The 18,966-nt window shown below is 41.1% G+C and overlaps 1 protein-coding gene across 2 annotated transcripts in view; it reads right to left on the minus strand.

Annotated features, from left to right (window-relative positions):
- Nucleotides 1–18,966, minus strand: part of tox3 (TOX high mobility group box family member 3) — a 113,920-nt gene that overhangs the window by 43,638 nt on the left and 51,316 nt on the right. For both annotated transcript variants that reach the window (XM_072547348.1, XM_072547346.1), the window contains exon 2: nt 10,888–10,953. In XM_072547348.1, coding sequence (XP_072403449.1) covers nt 10,888–10,953 — 66 coding nt within the window. The remainder of the gene's footprint in view (nt 1–10,887; nt 10,954–18,966) is intronic.

The following is an 18,966-nucleotide window of genomic DNA, read 5'->3' on the forward strand; positions in this document are numbered from 1 at the left end:
TCATTTCTGATGTCATTCATTATGTTTTATTATGTTTTGCAATATCAAACACCTCTCCATTTGATTTATGGTTTGTGCATGGAAGTTTCGGCATGCACCTTAACATCCACATTCCAATAGCTTTGATTTACTTCCCCAGAACATATTGTCCAGTTTTTTAGGCATACAGTGAAGTGAATAGAATGCTGCATCTTCTGAGTTTTCTCCTGCTCTAAGTTTGAATTTGCTTGTTGTTAACACCTCCTTCACAATTATTTCTGGCTATTTCTATCCTTCTCTTCACTTCCACATCACATCTGCCATCTTTCACTTCCACTTGTCCTAAATAGTCAAACTTCTCTTCTTGCTTCAGAGTGAGACCATTCACTTTAACTCTCACTTTAGCTTCTTCTAACGTGTTCCTTTTGACTAGCATTGTTTCAGCCACTTTGGCATTCACACTCAATCCATTTTCTAAGCTTCTAAATTTCACTTGATCTATGATATGTCACAGGGCCTCTACTGATTCTGTGAAAAGAGTACCGTGTCAATGTACAGAAAGTATGTTATACTGTTGCCTCCAATTTTATCCCTGGCAGTATATATAATATATTTGTTCTGTGGACAGATTGAATAATTTTGGTGACAGCACAGTCTTGTTGTACACCTCTCTTCGCTTGAATCATATCTGATTGTCCCTCTTCTAGCTTGAAGCCCACTATTTGGTTTGAATGTAGACTGTGAATAAATCTCACATCTTTACTGTCGATGTCACATTTCACTAACATGTCTATTAACTTTTGGCGATAAACACAATTGAAAGCTTTTTCATCGTCTACGAAGCCAGGATGCTGAAATGAGCACAGGAATAAGAGTCCGATCAGGAGACTAGATAAGATTATTGAAGGGCTATTTCTACCAATCTTGTGCATCCACAGCTTGAAGATGAAGATTCACAATCTAAACCATATTAGTTTGGGTGCTTCGAAAAAGTGCAAGACAGACCTGTAGTTTTATGCAAAATTTAGAAGTAAAATGGCATATATCCACCCTTTCCACTGGGGTTCATTATTCTTTCCATAGTTTAAAAACAACCAACTTCCTATTTGTTTAAAGGCAGAACATCAATGCCATAGAACTCATAAGTTAAGCAATGCGCATTGGCATAGCATGCAATGATTCCAAAATGTCATTAGAATGACTTAAGGCTTGCTCGCTGTGACCTTATACAGGACAAGTACAATGTGTTGAATGTATTTTCAAACTGGTAGTGGTACAATTATTTTGAGAAGATTTAACGATGTCATAAATGATTAACTGTCTGGAAAAGCAACAATTCTTTGTTGAGTTTTAAATAATAAACTAGAAATTAAATTCACTGTTTTAAGATGCATCTTACATGATCCCTTTCATAAAACTATTACAAATAATTTAGTCAGTGATCTTTTGATCTTTACACTATAACATGCACTACGGCAAAAGCATCAATTAATCACACTTAAAGGAACATTTTCTCTTTGCTTTAACCAAATACTAATTGCAGCTTCAATGTTTGATTCAATTGTGGATTGTCACAGACATTATGAAGTTGGAAAATTGACATTCGAGGAAATCGAGAAAGCAATGTCATTTCTATTAATTAATTTTCTGAAAGCTAATGTGTGCTTACTTGAGCCCTGATGAATTAAAACAATTTTCCAACATGAGAAGAGTTAAATTGAAGACCAAGGTCTGAATATTTACTGGAGACAATTACCTAAGTGGTGGGGGGAGAACTTTCAGATGGACAATTTAGAAGTCTGGGTTTCCTCAGATGCGGTTAGATTTTAACTGTGATATTTCTGCTTAACAAGTTTGACATCCAGAAGTCAGCCTGATTTTTTGGCTTCCAGTTTGCTATGGTCACTCCAGCAAAGTCTACAAGACCAGCAGGTGGGTCAAAGACATGATTTCCAAGTTTGAGGGTTCAAAACTCCAACCCTGTATGGGCATGTGTGCAAGCCTGGGTTGTGGGGTCCTTTTCCTAGAGTGCATAGCAGGGACAGAGAGCTCAGAGACTGCATTTCATTTGGATATGGGTGAATCGAAAGGGATCCAATCTGGATTGTGGAGCTCCATGCATTGGGCGAAATTCAGATGCATGGGACTTTGGTACTGAGGTGAGGGAAGGATGAAGTACTTCTGCTAACCTACAAGGCGTGCTGTAGAAGTACTTGTCTTTTCGCCAAAACATCTTTGCCTGCCTAGAGTTGTCAGTTATCCCCCCCCCCCCCCCCCGAGGCTGGGAAAACCTGGCCGCGCAATTTTACAACTGCAATGTAAGTTCAATCAAGGTAGCTGGCTGGCCTCATTAACATGTTCAAATTGTTAAACTGCCTTCTGGCCGCTGGTTCACTGTTACCCCTTGTCCCACTGCCAGACATCCACAGGTTGGAACTGGCTTCCCAATTTGTTCAGCATTTCCTCCCCATTTAACAGCCCCTGGCCCCCACCCGACCTCACAAGCTCATCCGTCTTAAAATTCCCCTCAGAAATATCTCACACAGTGGATCTTCACAGCTGGAACCCAATAGTCTCCAAGTCACTGCTGAAAAAAGAAGCTCTGAAATGGGGTCAGCAATTCAACTACACAAAACAACTACAGTGTGAAAAATTGTGTTGATTGTTACAGACAAGCTCTGGACGTCATAATGAAGACTACTGGGACCAAAGCAAAAAATGTCTTTTGTTCCTTTTCAACTAAACCCATTCTTGTAGTTCTTGGCAATCTTAGTAATTAATCATAACTTTTTTTTATTCTTATTGGATTGGTTAGAGAGTGAAGCATAAACCACTTAGACCTTCACTCGATTTTTCATTTTAGTAAAAGCATGTGATTATTTTTTTTCTCGATTAGAACTGTTATAATTCTTCTGCAATACACCACATTGCAAAAAAAATTATTTTCTTGCTAACTTTTTGACTAGCGTCTTTTGTCTCTTTTCAGTTCTTTCCTGAAGTTATTGACTTTTGGCTGGGATCTGGTTACAGCTTTTCACTCAAGAGCACACTGGCACACTGACAGTGGTCTTTGCTCTTACTGCTGCCACTGGCAGTAACACAGCCCCAGTCTATTCGGGAGGGATTGTTGGATAATTAACAGGAGAAGAATCCTTAAAAATTATTTTCGACTTCCCTAACCTGAGGTCGTGAACTTATAATGCCTCACTGCTGTTCCAGGTGAAATTAGTTAACTCCGCACAGGTCTGTAAAGGTAAACGATTCAGTAAAACTTCCTGAGCCACAATGTGGTGGATTCTTACCTCCCTCTGTGCAATATCCCAGCAAGCCTACTCTAAATCAACGGTAATTAATGTGAGCAATAAATACTGACCTAGCCAGTGACACCCACATTGCATGAATGTATAAAAGCAAATAATTCTTGCTAGTTTATCTGTCGTTAGATTTTGTATACATCTAAAAACTAAACACACACACACACACACACTCGGATGGTCGGTGTGGACTGGTTGGGCCAAAGGGCCTGTTTCCACACTGGAGGGAATCTATATATATCAGGGTTCCTCTGATCCTTACTTATAAAATCAATTTATTATATTCCCTGTGTCATCATGTTGTCAGGTACAAATTAATACTCAGCAAAATGTACAAAACCTAAGTGCTTTGACAGGATTATTTTATGAATAACTATTAATTGCAGAATGCATGAAACGACATATTTTGAATCTGTTGCAACTTTCTAGTTACACAAACAAACTCACTAGGTAAACTTGATAGAACAGATGAGAAACGCTGCAGCTTCTGTCAAACTTACTGAAGTGGGACAGGCTGTGTTAACTGCCCCATCTCCAATACTGGGAACAGGAGCATCAGAATATTTCAGCTGTGTGTGCTGGCAGCTACTAAGCTTCCTGGCTTATTAAAGGAGGGAGATTCAGAATGGCATGCTGCCACTTCAAGAAAGAGCTCACCAGGTTCAAATTGTAATAAGGACAAAGATAATTGACAGCAAAATGCTTACTGTTCTGCAGGGGAAGCACAGAACCTACAATGTTAAGTTAATTGAAAATCTACAGGGGCATTTTGGACAGACATTAGGTGAGGATAGTTGAACATCTCTGAAGAATGTTCCAGATTATCATGTTGGAGTCCAAATCGCAAAAAAAAAGATTATTCTCAGATTTGGTGTGCTTGGACAACCATTGTATTCTATTCAGACATTTTTCAAAATCAGAAATGCAGTGGTCTCTGATGTTTTAATCAGAACAATAAAGGATAAACAAAGCCATTGATTATGAAATTGTTGCTTTGGTTTTGCATGACAGGATTAACACTGCAAAACTCAAAGAGCCAATAAACTTAGCTTTCCTGAATGATCATCTTGAGGGTGCAAGAAAATAAGGCAGAACAACTTTGGAATCTAAAGCACATACTTTTGAAAGACGTCAGGAATTCTCCACATCTATTCATGGCAATAGGTAATCACTGGTTTAGTACAAAACGGAGAAAGAGAATGAATATAGCACTCGGTGACTTCTTGAAAAGAACATAATTAAGTAGAATCAGGCATGCAGTCGTTAGCCTGTAGAGCCTGTTCCATCATTCACTATGATCATGACTAGTCTTGGACTTCAATTCCATTTTCTTGCTCACTCCATACATCCCTTTAGACACTAAAAATCCATCTCTCTCGATATTAAATGTATACAGAGTATTTACAACCTTCTGGTGTAGAATTCCATAGATACATAGCCCTTTCAATAAAGCAATTTCTGCTCGTCACAGTTCCAAATGATTGGCCACTTATGCTAAAACTGTTCCAGGTCTTAAATTCGATAACCATTGCAGACAATCTCTTAATGTTGACCTTATCAAATGCCTTCAACATCATACGTCTCAATGAGAAAGCTGCTTATTGTTCTAAACACCAGAGGTTAGAAGCCCAATGTAGTCAGCTCTGTATCATTGGACAACTTCCTGATCCAGGGACCAATTTAGTGTATCACCTCAGTGTATCACCTCCATCTATCTGTTTCCATCGAAATTGTGGAGAACAATGCCATGCTGCACATCAGATGTGGTCTTGCCAACACATTGTGCGAGTTTAGCCAGACATCTTGTCCTTCAATCTGCTAGCAACAAAAACCAACATGTCAATTGCCTTCTTACTGCAGTGCAATGCTGACTTGAGCATTCCTTGTACAAGCAGACGAGTTATATGTTCCAAGCATATAAAAAAATTCTGCTTTATTATTCTTATGACCAAAGTGAATAAACTCGCTTGCGAGCATTACATTCAACCTGCCATCTTTTTGCCCAGTCATTTAACCCTGTCTTTATCTCTTTGCAGACTGTGCCTGTGTCCTCCCCAGCAAGTTACTATTTCAACTAGCTTTGTATTATTAGCAACTATGGATATATAACTTATTGTATACGTAACTCTTTCTCTTCATCACTCATATATACCAGAACTAGCCAAGGCCTCAGTACTGATCCTTGCGACAGTCCACTATTTACTGCTGTCAACTTCATAACGCATGATTTTTATCTAGTCTCTGTTTACTGCATCTTAATCAGTCCTCTATCCAGAAGCCAGAGGATTGGAAAGCCTTTAAAAGTCAGCAGAGGAGCAGTAAAAAAGCAATAGAGGCGGAGATGAAATATGAGAGTAAGCTAGCTTGTAATATAGAAGATGAAAGTGGTGTTTTAAGAGAAATAAAAAGGTAAGAGAGATAGACAAAGAATGGACACTGGACTGCTGGAAAATGAAGCTGGAGAAGTAGCCATGGGAAACAATGAAATGGCAGAGGAATGGAGAGGTACGTTGCATCAGCCTTCACGGTGGAATTTACCATCAACATACCAGAACCTCAAGAGAGTCAGGAGGCAGAGGTGAGTGCAGTACTAATGAGGTGGTGTTGGAAGGTTCGAAAGTGGATATATCACTTGGACATGGGTGGACCACAAAGCCAGAAATCTGAAAGAGATAACCAAGGAGATTGTGAAGACACTGGGGGTATTCTTTCAGGAATCACTGGAGTCAAGAAGAGTCCCAGAGGACTGGAAAACGGCTAATGTTAGACTGCTGTTTATGAAGGAAGACAGAAGACAGGAAGCTATGGGCAAGTTAGCCTGACCCCAGTCGTTGGTAAGATTTGAGAATTCATTTTAAGGGTGGGTACTTGGAAGTGCATGGTAAAGTAGGGCTATGTCAGCACGGCTTCATCAAGGGGAGGTCCTGCTTGACAAATCTGTTAGAGTTCTTTGAGGAGGTAAAGGACAAGTTAGACAAAGGAGAATCCAGTGGACTTTACAGATTTGGATTTTTAGAAGGCTTTTGAGAAGGTGCCACACAGGAGGTTGCTAAACAAGATAAGAGACCATGGTGTTAGGGGTAATATACTGGCATGGAAAGAGGATTGGCTGCCTGGCAGAGGGCAGAAAGTAGGAATAAAGGGGTCTTTTTCAGCATGCCAGCTGGCAACTAGTGGAGTTCTGCAGGGGTTAGTGTTGGGACAATTGTAGACGTCACACATCAATAATTTGGACAAAGGAATTGAAAGTACTGTGTGTCATCTGCAAACTTAATCAAAGATAACTGGAGGGACAGTTTTGCATTGCTAATCCACCTAGCCTACACATCTCTGGACACTTTGGGCAATTTAGCATGGCCAATCCACCTAATCAGCACATCTTTGGACTGAGGGAGGAAGCCTGAGCACCCAGAGGAAACCCTTACAGACACAGGGAAAATGTGCAAACTCCACACAGAGTTGTCAGAAGCTGAAATTGATCCTGGGTCCTTGGCATTGAGGCAGCAGTACTAACCACTGAGCCACTGTGCATTTTGAGAGGGCTAGAATACAACAGCCAGACAGTGCTAAATCTGTGAAATCCATTGTGGAGGCTAAGTCATTGAGTGCAATAAAGATAGGCTCTTGATTAGTGAGGGAATCAAATGTTATGGGGAGAAGGCATGAGAATGGGTTTGGAAAACATAGCAGCACCATCAAATAATGGAGCAGACTCGATAGGCCAAATGACCTAATTCTGCTCCGCAGGTCTTACCGTCCATTCTAATATTTTGCACCTAACTCCAGGGGCCTTATCTTGCTTACTAAGCTTTGTGTGGCACTTTAAAGAGAATTTTTTGAAAGATTGGATTCTTTAGACGAGATTCCCTACAGTGTGGAAGAACTCGAATACATTTCCCTTTCATAAAACTTGGTTGCCTTGTTCTACTCAAGTGTACTTTTCTAAGTGCAGTCTAAGAAGCTTCGTGAATTTCTGTAGCGCACTTTGTAGATGGTACACACCGCTGCTACTGTGTGTCAATGGTGGAGGAGTCGGATGCTTGTGGAGATGGTACGAGTCAAGTGAGCTCCTTTGTCCTAGAGGGTTTCATAATTCTTGAATGTATTTGAAATTGCACTCATTCAAGCAAGTGGGGAGTATTCCATGACATCCTTGACTTATATCTTGTGGAAAGACATTTGGGCAGACAGGATTCATAGCTTCTGATCTACTCAAGAATCTCGAACAAAGGGACATAGTTTCAAAAAGAAGGAAGTGACCATTTCCAATACTGATGAGGAGAAATTTATTGTCTCACAGGGCTGTTGGTCTTCCGTAGAGAGTAGCAGGACCTAGTCAATGAATATTCAAAGCTGACCTAAACTGATTTTGGATTGACGAGGGAGTTGAGCATTGTAGGGGAGTTGTTGTCACAGGCAAGTAGTCAAGATTTAGGTGCAAACAGATCAGTCATGATCTTTTAAATTGTAGAGCAGGGTTCATGGCCCAAATGGCCTCCTGTTTCTTCTGTGTTCAGTGATGAAAGTAAGTTACTAATTTTGTCGATGATTTTGATATGATCTTTGCACAGTTTTCACATCTTTAATTTGCACCTTTATCTAAGAGCTGTTTCATGCTATTCCTTTTCAAATTAAAAAAAATATAGCCTCCATGGATTGTTGACTGCTCCCTCCATTGAAAATCATGAACTCAATCTTTGTTTCAATTGGGTGTCTAACAATCACATTTGTTTTCAAGTTTTACCTGTCCTCACCCAGGCTGCCTACTTCTACATCTGGATCTCTACCCCTGTCTAAGCACATGAATGGCTGAAAACCTTATCATTGCCTTTTGTTACCTCCAGACTTGCCTCACCCAGGGTGAATTTCAGGTTTTCACGAACAAATGAAGGCCATCATCAGGGGCTAAATAGAATGTTTCCTGTGAACCTGCCGAGATGTGTCGATGTTTGTATATGACTGCCTGCGAGCAGAAAGGGTGAGGGAATGGGGAGAGGATTGGGTAGCAGAGAGGAATTAGTGTTGTTGGGTCTAGTGGCCCAGCGATTGAACTCACTTTTACACTTAAAATTTCAAGCTGATGGTACAGAGCTCAGCTCAGACTGAATTCCCAACTGGATTTCTTGGTGACTATCTTAGCTTTGTGGCCTCTAGTTGTTCCTCACGAGAGGAGACATTCTTTCTGTATCTGATTTTAGCTTTTCATAATTTTTAAAAAAACTTTTTTAGGTCACCCTTCATCCTCTTCTTTCAGAAAAAAGCGTCAATCTTTTTCTCGTCTGGGGTCCCTGATTTATGAATGTCTGACTTATGAGCACTCGTACTTATGAAGGTACATTATTTTAATTTTTAAAAGCTAAATTTTTTTATAAATAGCTGTTTTCCATTGTTCTGCAATTGGGCTCTTGTGTACAAATTGACTTCCAAACAGACTCCACCTCTTCTTCTATATGCCAATGAATACAAGTCAAAAACCTGTCCAACTTTCTCTCATAAGCTAATCCCTTCATCCCATGAATCCCCGCTGAAGTGCTTCCAATACATGTATATTCTTCCTTAAGTAAGGAGACCAACACTACACACAGCACTCAAGGTGTGGTTGCATCAAGTTGCCACATATTTCCTTATTTGTATGCTCCATTTCCTTTGCACTAAAAACAAACACTCCATTTCCCTTCCTAATTACTTGCCACATGTACAAACTAAATTGTGACTCAGTTACAGGGGCCTCCAGATCCACCTCTACTGGAGCATTCCCCAGTCCCTCTCCACTTAAATCATATTCTGTTTCTCTATTCTTCCAATCTTACATATTTCCACATTATACTCTATCTGCCAAATTCTGCCTGTTCATTGATCTTATCTATATCCATTAGCAGATACGTTTATCTTGTATTTTTCGAACTTAACAGAACAATTTCAACTCAAAACACTGGAGGTATAAATTCTGCCTACCTACTAAAACCTAGTTTAATAATTAATTTAAACCAGTTGGTGCCAGAATAGCGCGGCTAAATATGTACTTCAAGCTACTTGTGACAATTGTCACCGTGAAGGTAACAAGGATTTTGTTTTTAATTAATGGTTTCTTAGAAGACTTGAGGCAGTTTTTGTTAGAGAGAAGGTTGAGAGGTGACTTAATTGGGACCTATAAGATAATCAAAGGATTAGAGAGGGTGGACAGTGAGAGCCATTTTCCTCAGACAGTGATGGCTAGCATGACAGAATATAGCTTTAAATTGAGAGGTAATAGATATGGGACAGATGTCAGAAGCAATTTCTTTACTCAGAGAGGAGTAGGGGTGTGGAATGCCCTACCTGCAACAGTAGTAGACTCACTAACTTTAAAGGCACTTAAATTGTCATTGGATTAACATATGGATGAAAATGGAATTGTGTTGGCTAGATGGGCTTCATATTGGTTCCACGGGTCAGCGCAACATCAAGGGCCAAAGGGCCTGTACTGTGCTGTAATGTTCTACATGCTATCAGATAATGGCATTTTCTTCGAATGATTAGTACTAATTTTGCTGAAGGCAAAATCTCAGAACAATATCAATTATAATCGTGGGCGGCACGGTGGCACAGTGGTTAGCACTGCTGCCTCACAGCGCCTGAGACCCGGGTTCAATTCCCGCCTCAGGCGACTGACTGTGTGGAGTTTGCACATTCTCCCTGTGTCTGCGTGGGTTTCCTCCGGGTGCTCCGGTTTCCTCCCACAGTCCAAAGATGTGCAGGCCAGGTGAATTGGCCATGCTAAATTGCCCATAGTGTTAGGTAAGGGGTAAATGTAGATGTAGGGGTATGGGTGGGTTACGCTTCGGCGGGGCAGTGTGGACTTGTTGGGCCGAAGGGCCTGTTTCCACACTGTAAGTAATCTATAATGCTTTTGGAGATGCCGGTGCTGGGCTGCTGTGCGACAGGAGACAAACATGCAAACTCAGCTAAACATATACAGGAGAATGGTGCAGCGACATTCTGGATAATACACCTCCATCCAGTTTGGCTTATTGAATTACACCTGAATCCATCAATGACCATACAAAGTGCTGGTGAGAGCCACACGTCGGCAAGGTACACAACACACAATGGGAACACTGTCAGAATTCAGAATGAAGAACATAAAGCCTAAAGAGGACAAAGGTCAGTCAGCATGAATACTGCCTTTGAGCTGACTGAGTGGGTGGCCTGAAGATCATTTCTGCTCCTCCTCATTTCACATTCAGATGAATGTTTAAAAATAATACATTTCTGTAATTATTTTTAGCAAGTCTTTAAAAGGACTACTGGTTTGATTGATTTAGCATGAGAAAAGCTACCATATTGCTCGTATATATGTTGCAGTTAAAACCAGTGCTGATCTGTGGGAAAGGTCCAGGAAATCAGAAGTGAACCTTGGACAGGAAATGCACCTAACACTTGTATACAGTTCCAGTGTAGAATAAGCACACCCACACAAACATGGCATATCAAGTTGGAACATTTAATGCCCATTTTCCAACTGTAAAATGGTCCCAGATTCTGCCAATTTTAGTCCAGCGAAACGCTGGATATTAAAAGAGATCACGTAACAGCGAATAATCCAAGTACTTACCTCATTACTCGTTGAAAAAGCATGACTTGGATCTGCCATGTTCATATAGTTATTGTTCCCTGCAAACTGGAATAGAAAGAAAATGACTTGAAACCAAATGTCTTTCAATAAACTGTCGGCTGTCTTAGAAAAAAATCCTTAGTAGGTTGCACTATTTTGCATACAGACTTAAACTCAGTGCTTTATTGTGCGTATTAAAGATTCATTCAAAATGTTTAAAAATACTGCAGGTTAGATAATGATTTAAATGTATTCACATTTCTTTTATACTTGGTCACAATCATTTATTCTGCAGTTTAAATTTATTTCTATTTATAAAGCACAGTGACAAAGTACTAAAATTGTTGCATTACAATGCATTTCAATTTGATTCAATTGTCATTTAGTGCGACAGCACAACTCAGTTTTTCTCTATAATCTCGTCAGCACTTCAACACAAATGCATTCTCAATGAGGACATTGACTTAAATTGACAATGTGTAGATCATAAGGACAGATTTACTATTAAATTAACACAGGATATTTAACTTTCACGTTATTTATGTATTGGCAATACTGGAGATGAAAACCAGAAATATAATGGTGGAAAAAAACAAAATCGTAACATATTGAACTTGGACTGGACCTTGGCACTGCTATTAATGAGCAGCTTATGATGACTTAATTACTCTGATGCTGAAGTGTTGCCTCGAGTAATGTACCATTAAATTCGACGTGACTCATACATTAATTGCCATGAGTGATATTTCTTTGGATGGCCATACAATGTACAACTTTCATGCTGGTTTGTGAGACCACCTTTCAAAGCAGCAAAACAGTGAAACCCATTTGTGTTGGCAACAGCAAGGTGGAAGATAGCACCTTCAGGACTTTGCCAACATGGAGTCCGACTTTCATGTAATATGGAACCATTGCAACCTGAAAGCTAGGAAATAATTAATGAACAAACCCATAAAATTTAATTTAAGAATCAGGTCACAACTTTATCAGTGCGTAAATAAGGAAGACATCGGACTTTGTAGTTCAATTTTTCAACATCAGGCAATTTTTGTCTTGCTGTGAAATTACGAAGTAAAAACATGGCTCACAGATTGTTTAGATTAGATTAGATTACTTAGATTAGATCAGATTACTTACAGTGTGGAAACAGGCCCTTCGGCCCAACAAGTCCACATTTACCGCTGCCCCTAACACTACAGGCAATTTAGCATGGCCAATTGTGGGAGGAAACCGGAGCACCCAGAGGAAACCCACGCAGACACGGGGAGAATGTGCAAACTCCACACAGAGTTGCCCGAGATGGGAATTGAACCCGGGTCTCTGGCGCTGTGAGGCAGCAGTGCTAACCACTGTGCCACTGTGCCACCCACAAATTGTATTCTATGAAAGAATTTTACTTCTTAAAAAAAAAGAGGAACCAATAAACAGTTTTTTTTAAAATTTAAGGCTAAAGGACTAATTCACTCAAGAGAAACTAACTTCCATTTATGCAGAACCTTATTGCCTTACTCAGAATTGCCAAACTTCCTTGCATACAATGAATTGCTACTATTGTGCAGATAAGTTGATGTATAACACGACCCACAAATAGTGACAAGTTGAATGGTCAAAGCTATTTTAATTGCTGCTAACAGAGGGAGTACATGTTTCATCTGCCTCATTTGGCATTAGGCACATGAAAGCCTTTAAGTCCAAACCTAAGAGGGAAGAATATTGGTGGAACATCTTCTATTTTCACTTCTATAGAATTATATTATTTTAACATCTACCTAAAACAGCACATTTAATTCAATTTATTGCCATAGTAAACTTGGACAAAGGATAGCTTCTTCCACAGCACGGAAATCCATTAGTACTATATTACTGCTACAAAGTATTAGCAGAGATCAACTGATCTAGCTCTGAAGTCTAATAGCCCAATTCGCTAAAGGAACTGAAACAGGCCTCAAGTTCACCCATCCATTAAGACCAGTTCTGCGCCAAAGTGCAAGGACAGAATCATTTGCAGGCTTCGGGCAGGCAGCTGGCACAGGGCAGAAGCGTAGTGCCTACCTGATGGTAGCCTGAAAATTACTGTACCTGGGTCACTGTAATTACTAGCTACCTGACGAAACAGCAGCGCTCTAAAAGCTTATGCTTTCAAACAGACTTGGGCCATAACCTGGTGTTGTGCAATTGTCAACTTTGTACACCCCAGTCCAACACCAGCACCTCCACATCATGGTTCTAATTACTGTCAGAAAGTAGCATTTTGGAATTTTTGTAAAATTAGTCTATGATTTTGGTTTTTATGCAGAAATTGGTTAGGCCACTGTTGGAATATTGCATGCAATTCTGGTCTCCTTCCTATCGGAAAGATGTTGTGAAACTTGAAAGGGTTCAGAAAAGATTTACAAGGATGTTGCCAGGGTTGGAGGATTTCAGCTACAGGGAGAGGCTGAACAGGGTGGGTCTGTTTTCCCTGGAGCGTTGGAGGCTGAGGGGTGACCTTATACAGGTTTACAAAATTATGAGGGGCATGGATAGGATAAATAGACAAAGTGTTTTTCCCTGGGGTTGGGGAGTCCAGAAGTAGAACATAGAACAATACAGCACAGAACAGGCCCTTCAGCCCACGATGTTGTGCCGAACATTTGTCCTAGCTTAAGCACCTATCCATGTACCTATCCAATTGCCGCTTAAAGGTCACCAATGATTCTGACTCTACCAAGAGAGAGTGGTGGGGGCATGGAATGCGCTGCCTGTGGGAGTGGCAAAGAACTTACCCCTGACATCTTCCCTATACCTTCCACCCTTCACCTTAAATTTATGTCCCCTTGTAACACTCTGTTGTACCTGGGGAAAAAGGCTCTGACTGTCTACTCTATCTATGCCCCTGATCATCTTATAAACCTCTATCAAGTCACCCCTCATCCTTCGCCGTTCCAATGAGAAAAGGCCTAGCACTCTCATCCTATCCTCGTACGACCTATTCTCCATTCCAGGCAACATCCGGGTAAATCTCCTCTGCACCCTCTCTAAAGCTTCCACATCTTTCCTAAAATGAGGTGACCAGAACTGCACACAGTACTCCAAATGTGGACTTACCAAGGTCCTACACAGCTGCAACATCACCTCACGACTCTTGAATTCAATCCCTCTGCTAATGAACGCTAATACACCATAGGCCTTCTTATAAGCTCTATCCACCCAAGTGGCAACTTTCAAAGAGAGCTATGAACATAGACCCCAAGATCCCTCTGCTCCTCCACCTTACTAAGAACTCTACCGTTAACCCTGTATTCCGCATTCTTATTTGTCCTTCCAAAATGGACAACCTCACCCTTGACAGGGTTGAACTCCATCTGCCACTCCTCAGCCTAGCTCTGCATCATATCTAAGTCCCTTTGCAGCCGACAACAGCCCTCCTCACTATCCACTACTCCACCTATCTTCATATCATCTGCAAATTTACTATCCCTTCAACTCCCTCTTCCAAGTCATTAATAAAAATTACAAACAGCAGAGGACCCAGAACTGATCCCTGCGGAACTCCACTTGTAACTGGGCTCCAGACTGAATATTTACCATCTACCACCACTCTCTGACTTCGACCGGTTAGCCAGTTCTCTATCCAACTGGCCAAACTTCCCACTATCCCATGCCTCCTGACTTTCTGCATAATCCTACCATGGGAACCTTATCAAAAGCCTTACTAAAATCCATGTACACTACATCCACTGCTCTACCCTCATCCACATGCTTGGTCACCTCCTCAAAGAATTCAATAAGACTTGTAAGGCAAGACCTACCCCTCACAAATCCATGCTGGCTGTCCCTAATCAAGAAGTGTCTTTCCAGATACTCATAAATCCTATCCCTCAGTACCCTTTCCATTACTTGCCTACCACTGAGGAACGACTAACTGGCCTGTAATTCCCAGAGTTATCCCTATTCCCTTTTTTGAACAGGGGCACAACAGTCGCCAGTCTCCAGTCCCCTGGCACCACCCCTGTTGACAGTGAAGACAAAAAGATCATTGCCAACGGGTCTACAATTTCCTCTCTTGATTCCAACATAATCCTAGGATATATCCCGTCCAGCCAGGGGGACTTGTCTATCCTCAAGTTTTTCAAAATGCCCAACACATCTTCCTTCCTAACAAGTATCTCCTCTAGCTTACCAGTCCGTTTCATACTCTCCTCTTCAACAATACGGTCCCTCTCATTTGTAAATACTGAAGAAAAGTACTCATTCAAGACCTCTCCTATCTCTTCCGACTCATTACACAGTCTCCCACTACTGTCCTTGATCGGACCTACCCTCGTTCTCATCATTCTCATGTTTCTCACATTGCCATAAAAGGCCTTGGGGTTATCCTTGATCCTACTTGCCAAAAGATATTTCATGACCTCTCTTAGCTCTCCTAATCCCTTTCTTCAGCTCAGTAGAGGGCATACGTTTAGGGTGAGAGGGGAAAGATATAAAAGAGACCTAAGGGGCAACTTTTTCACGCAGAGGGTGGTAAGTGTATGGAATGAGCTGCCAGAGGATGTGGTGGAGCCTGGTACAATTGCAACATTTAAGAGGCATTTGGATGGGTATATGAATAGGAAGGGTTTAGAGCGATATGGGCCGGGTACTGGCAGGTAGGACTAGATAGGGTTGGAATATCTGGTCGGCATGGACAGGTTGGACCGAAGGGTCTGTTTCCACGCTGTACATCTCTATGACTATGACCCTAAATGTCCCAGTGCTCTTCAGCTCAGATGTTAACACAAATCTCACAAAATTATGAATCAGTACACCTCAAATACTCAGGCACTAGTTGACATATTATTCTTTTTCTGTGTGAAGTCAGAGGGTGCTAATATTACAGAATATCCATCAAGTTGGTAGGTGCTGCATGAATCCATTTGGTGGTGTCATGTTGCTTTAATTCATAAATCGCACCTATGAAGAACTGACCAATCAGCACGTACCTAAACTGAGATATTCAGTTATTTCAATAATCAAGCTAGAAGGAAAATACGGTATTAACATTTTTCTCTGAACTGATTCCAAGTCCAGTGGCGCTGTAAGCAAAAAGGGAATGAATTAGATGCCATCGACAAGTTTTCATCTTGTTCTCTGCTTCAACGATGTGTCTTATTGACTCAGGATGCCAGTGTTCATACTGCAAGTCTACCTGTGCCTTTGGCATGGACTGTTGTCGTCTTCACTGAACTGGTGTAGACTGGAGCCATTCCTACTGGAGAAGGACCATTCAATGTTGTCCTGTAGGGCCAAGTATTATCTTCCCCCACGAGTCATTAGCTTTTCATTAGCAATGCTGTAGCCAAAAGGGTAGCACTGCATAGTAACACAAGGTCCAGTAAAAGGCATGTGGAAGACATGCACAGAGGAAATTCACAAGGATGAATAGTTCAGCTTTGAATAGGCTATTGGAAATGTTTTTCATTAGGACTTAGAATAGAAAGGTTTTTTGTGGTACTTTTGAATTCAGGATTAAGCCAAAAGGTGACTCTGATAAACTATAGCAAAGTGAGGGAAAGGTGATAAATTTGAAGCAATGGTAACGTGGTGACATGAATTTAGAGAAAGCACAGTTTGCGTGAAGTAGCTCATCATGCACGGTCAGTCCAAACAGTAGCAATCCAGGACACTTCTTCCCTACACCCTAATGACAGTGAGCCTGAGGATGCATGAGATCACCAAGTATTTGGAGACATCATCCAATGAGGGCTGGAAAACTGGCCCCGAATGGTTCAGGTGGGAACAATTGCTTCAGAAGACAAATGGATTGCTCCAGGTTCCTCATGATTCTCATTGTGGCAGCGAACTCTCTGTACATGGTCAGGTGGCAGAAAGCTGTCAGGAACCAAATGTAAATTCAATTGACCTGGTCACCCATCATGCCTCAGGTTTGTCACAGTGGCTCATATATGATGATTCAACATACAGATTCAGAGAGTCCTAGCCTGTGGTTGTTGCACATCTCTCCTGTGGGGTCAACAGGGCCGCACATGAACATACATGAATTGGGAGCAGTATAGGCCATTCAGTCCCAAATGTCTATTTTTCCTTTTGACAAGACCGTGGCCGATCAGATTGTGGCCTCAATGTTACTTTCCTGCCTGCCCCCAAACTCTTTCATCCCCTTGTCAAAGAAAAACTAATGGGAAAGCTGGGTGAATATCCAATAATCTATCCTCCACTGATCTCGAAGGAAAAGAATCCCATGAACCAACAATCCTCCGAGAAAAGAAAACTCATCTATAACTTAACTTAAATGGGAGAAACTGGATCAGAAGTAGGCCGTTCAGTCCATTGAGCTGTCCTACCATTCAATGGTTGATTGAACACTTCATTACCATTTATGCTGTTGATAGTCAAACATTCATCAACCTCTTCATTAAATACATTCAAATAACTGAACTTCCACAGCCCTTTGGAGCAAAAAATTCCAAAAGTTCACCATCTCCAGAGTTAAAAAAAAAATTCTCCTTATCTCCACCTAAAATGGAATCCCAATATTTTAACATTGCGTCCCCTTGTTTTGGACTCCCCCAACAAGGGGAAACTTCTTACCCAAATCTACCCTGTCTGTCCCTTTAAGTACTTTGCTGACTTCAATGAAATCACTTCTTAATTTCCAAAACTCCGGAGAAGCTAGGCCCAGTTTGCCCAATGTCTCTTCATAGAACAGTCCTGCCAACCCTGGAGCCAGTCTGGTGAACCTCCATTACATTCCCTCCATGTCAATAATACTTTCCCAGAGATAAGGAGACAAAAAACTGCACACAGTACTCCAGACCCAGTCCTACACAATTGAAACAAGCCATCACTATTCCTATACTCATATCCTCTCACAATAAAGACTAACATTCCATTAGCTTTCCTAATAACTTGCTGCAGCTACGTATTAGCCTTCAGTGATTCATCAACAAGGACACCCAGGTCCTTTTGTGCATCTACACTTTCCAATCTCTTACCACATTAGCAATACTCTCACATCTGTTATTTGTACCAAAGTAAATAACCTCTCACTTTTCCACGTTACATTCCATCGGCCATTTTCTTGCTGAATCACTAAGCTTGTCCAAAATGTTTTACATCTTCACTCAACACTTGTTCCTGGTTAGTTTTGCATCATCTGCAAATTCTACCTGCATGTACAAGGTAGAGTCAAGAGTATTATGAAATACTCTTCATTTTCCTGGATGATGCAGCTACAACAATACAAGTAGTTCAATGCCATCTGGGACAAACCAAACCCACCTGGCACCCGAAACCACGACCTTAAACATTCAGTCCTCCCCCACCACTGATGCACAATGGCAACAATGTACACTTTGAAATGGAGCAACCTCCAAAGGCTTTTTGTTTAAAAAAAAACAGCATTTAACCAAACTCCTCATGACACCTCCCACCAAGAAGGATGAGAACAGGCAATGTTGGGAATATGACCATCTAGAAGTTCCCTGCATAAAAAAACCAATAATCATAACTTGGAACCACAGACATATTGCTGTTCTCACTGTTGCTGGGTCAAAATTCTGAAATTCCAACTCTAGTAGCACTGTGGCGATCAACTGGAACAGTCCAACAAGGCAGCAGCTCACGATCACCTTCTCAAGGCAATTAGGGGGGAGCTATAATTACTGGCCTGGCGAGCAACAGCCATATTGGATGGAGAACTAAATAAAAAAAATAAAAGTACTTCTGAGCTCTACCAGGAAAATGTGGGCCTTTAATATCCTGTGCTCACATCTTGCCCCAAAACTACAAAATCCTTGCCACTTGGTTTCCCCAAGTATGAGTGACTCACATGATACCCATAGGATCGTGCTTAGTCGAGTAGGCTTCCAGTTGATGAAATGGCAGTGAGCCAGTTTATTGAAAAAGAGTGGGCCTTCTGTGGCCCTCCTGGGCAGGTGGCCTAGCATTTGTTTTTTCTTTTTTGGATTTTTAATCCCCACCAGTGAATCGGTATAGTACAGCCCTTATTTTTTCCTTCCTTTACTGGAGCTGAAAACTGCATACAACACCTCCACTATGGTCTGATTTAGTAATTCATTTTGCCTTGAAATGTTTCCA

Source organism: Chiloscyllium punctatum, chromosome 26, assembly GCF_047496795.1.
Source record: "Chiloscyllium punctatum isolate Juve2018m chromosome 26, sChiPun1.3, whole genome shotgun sequence".
Lineage (NCBI taxonomy): Eukaryota > Metazoa > Chordata > Chondrichthyes > Orectolobiformes > Hemiscylliidae > Chiloscyllium > Chiloscyllium punctatum.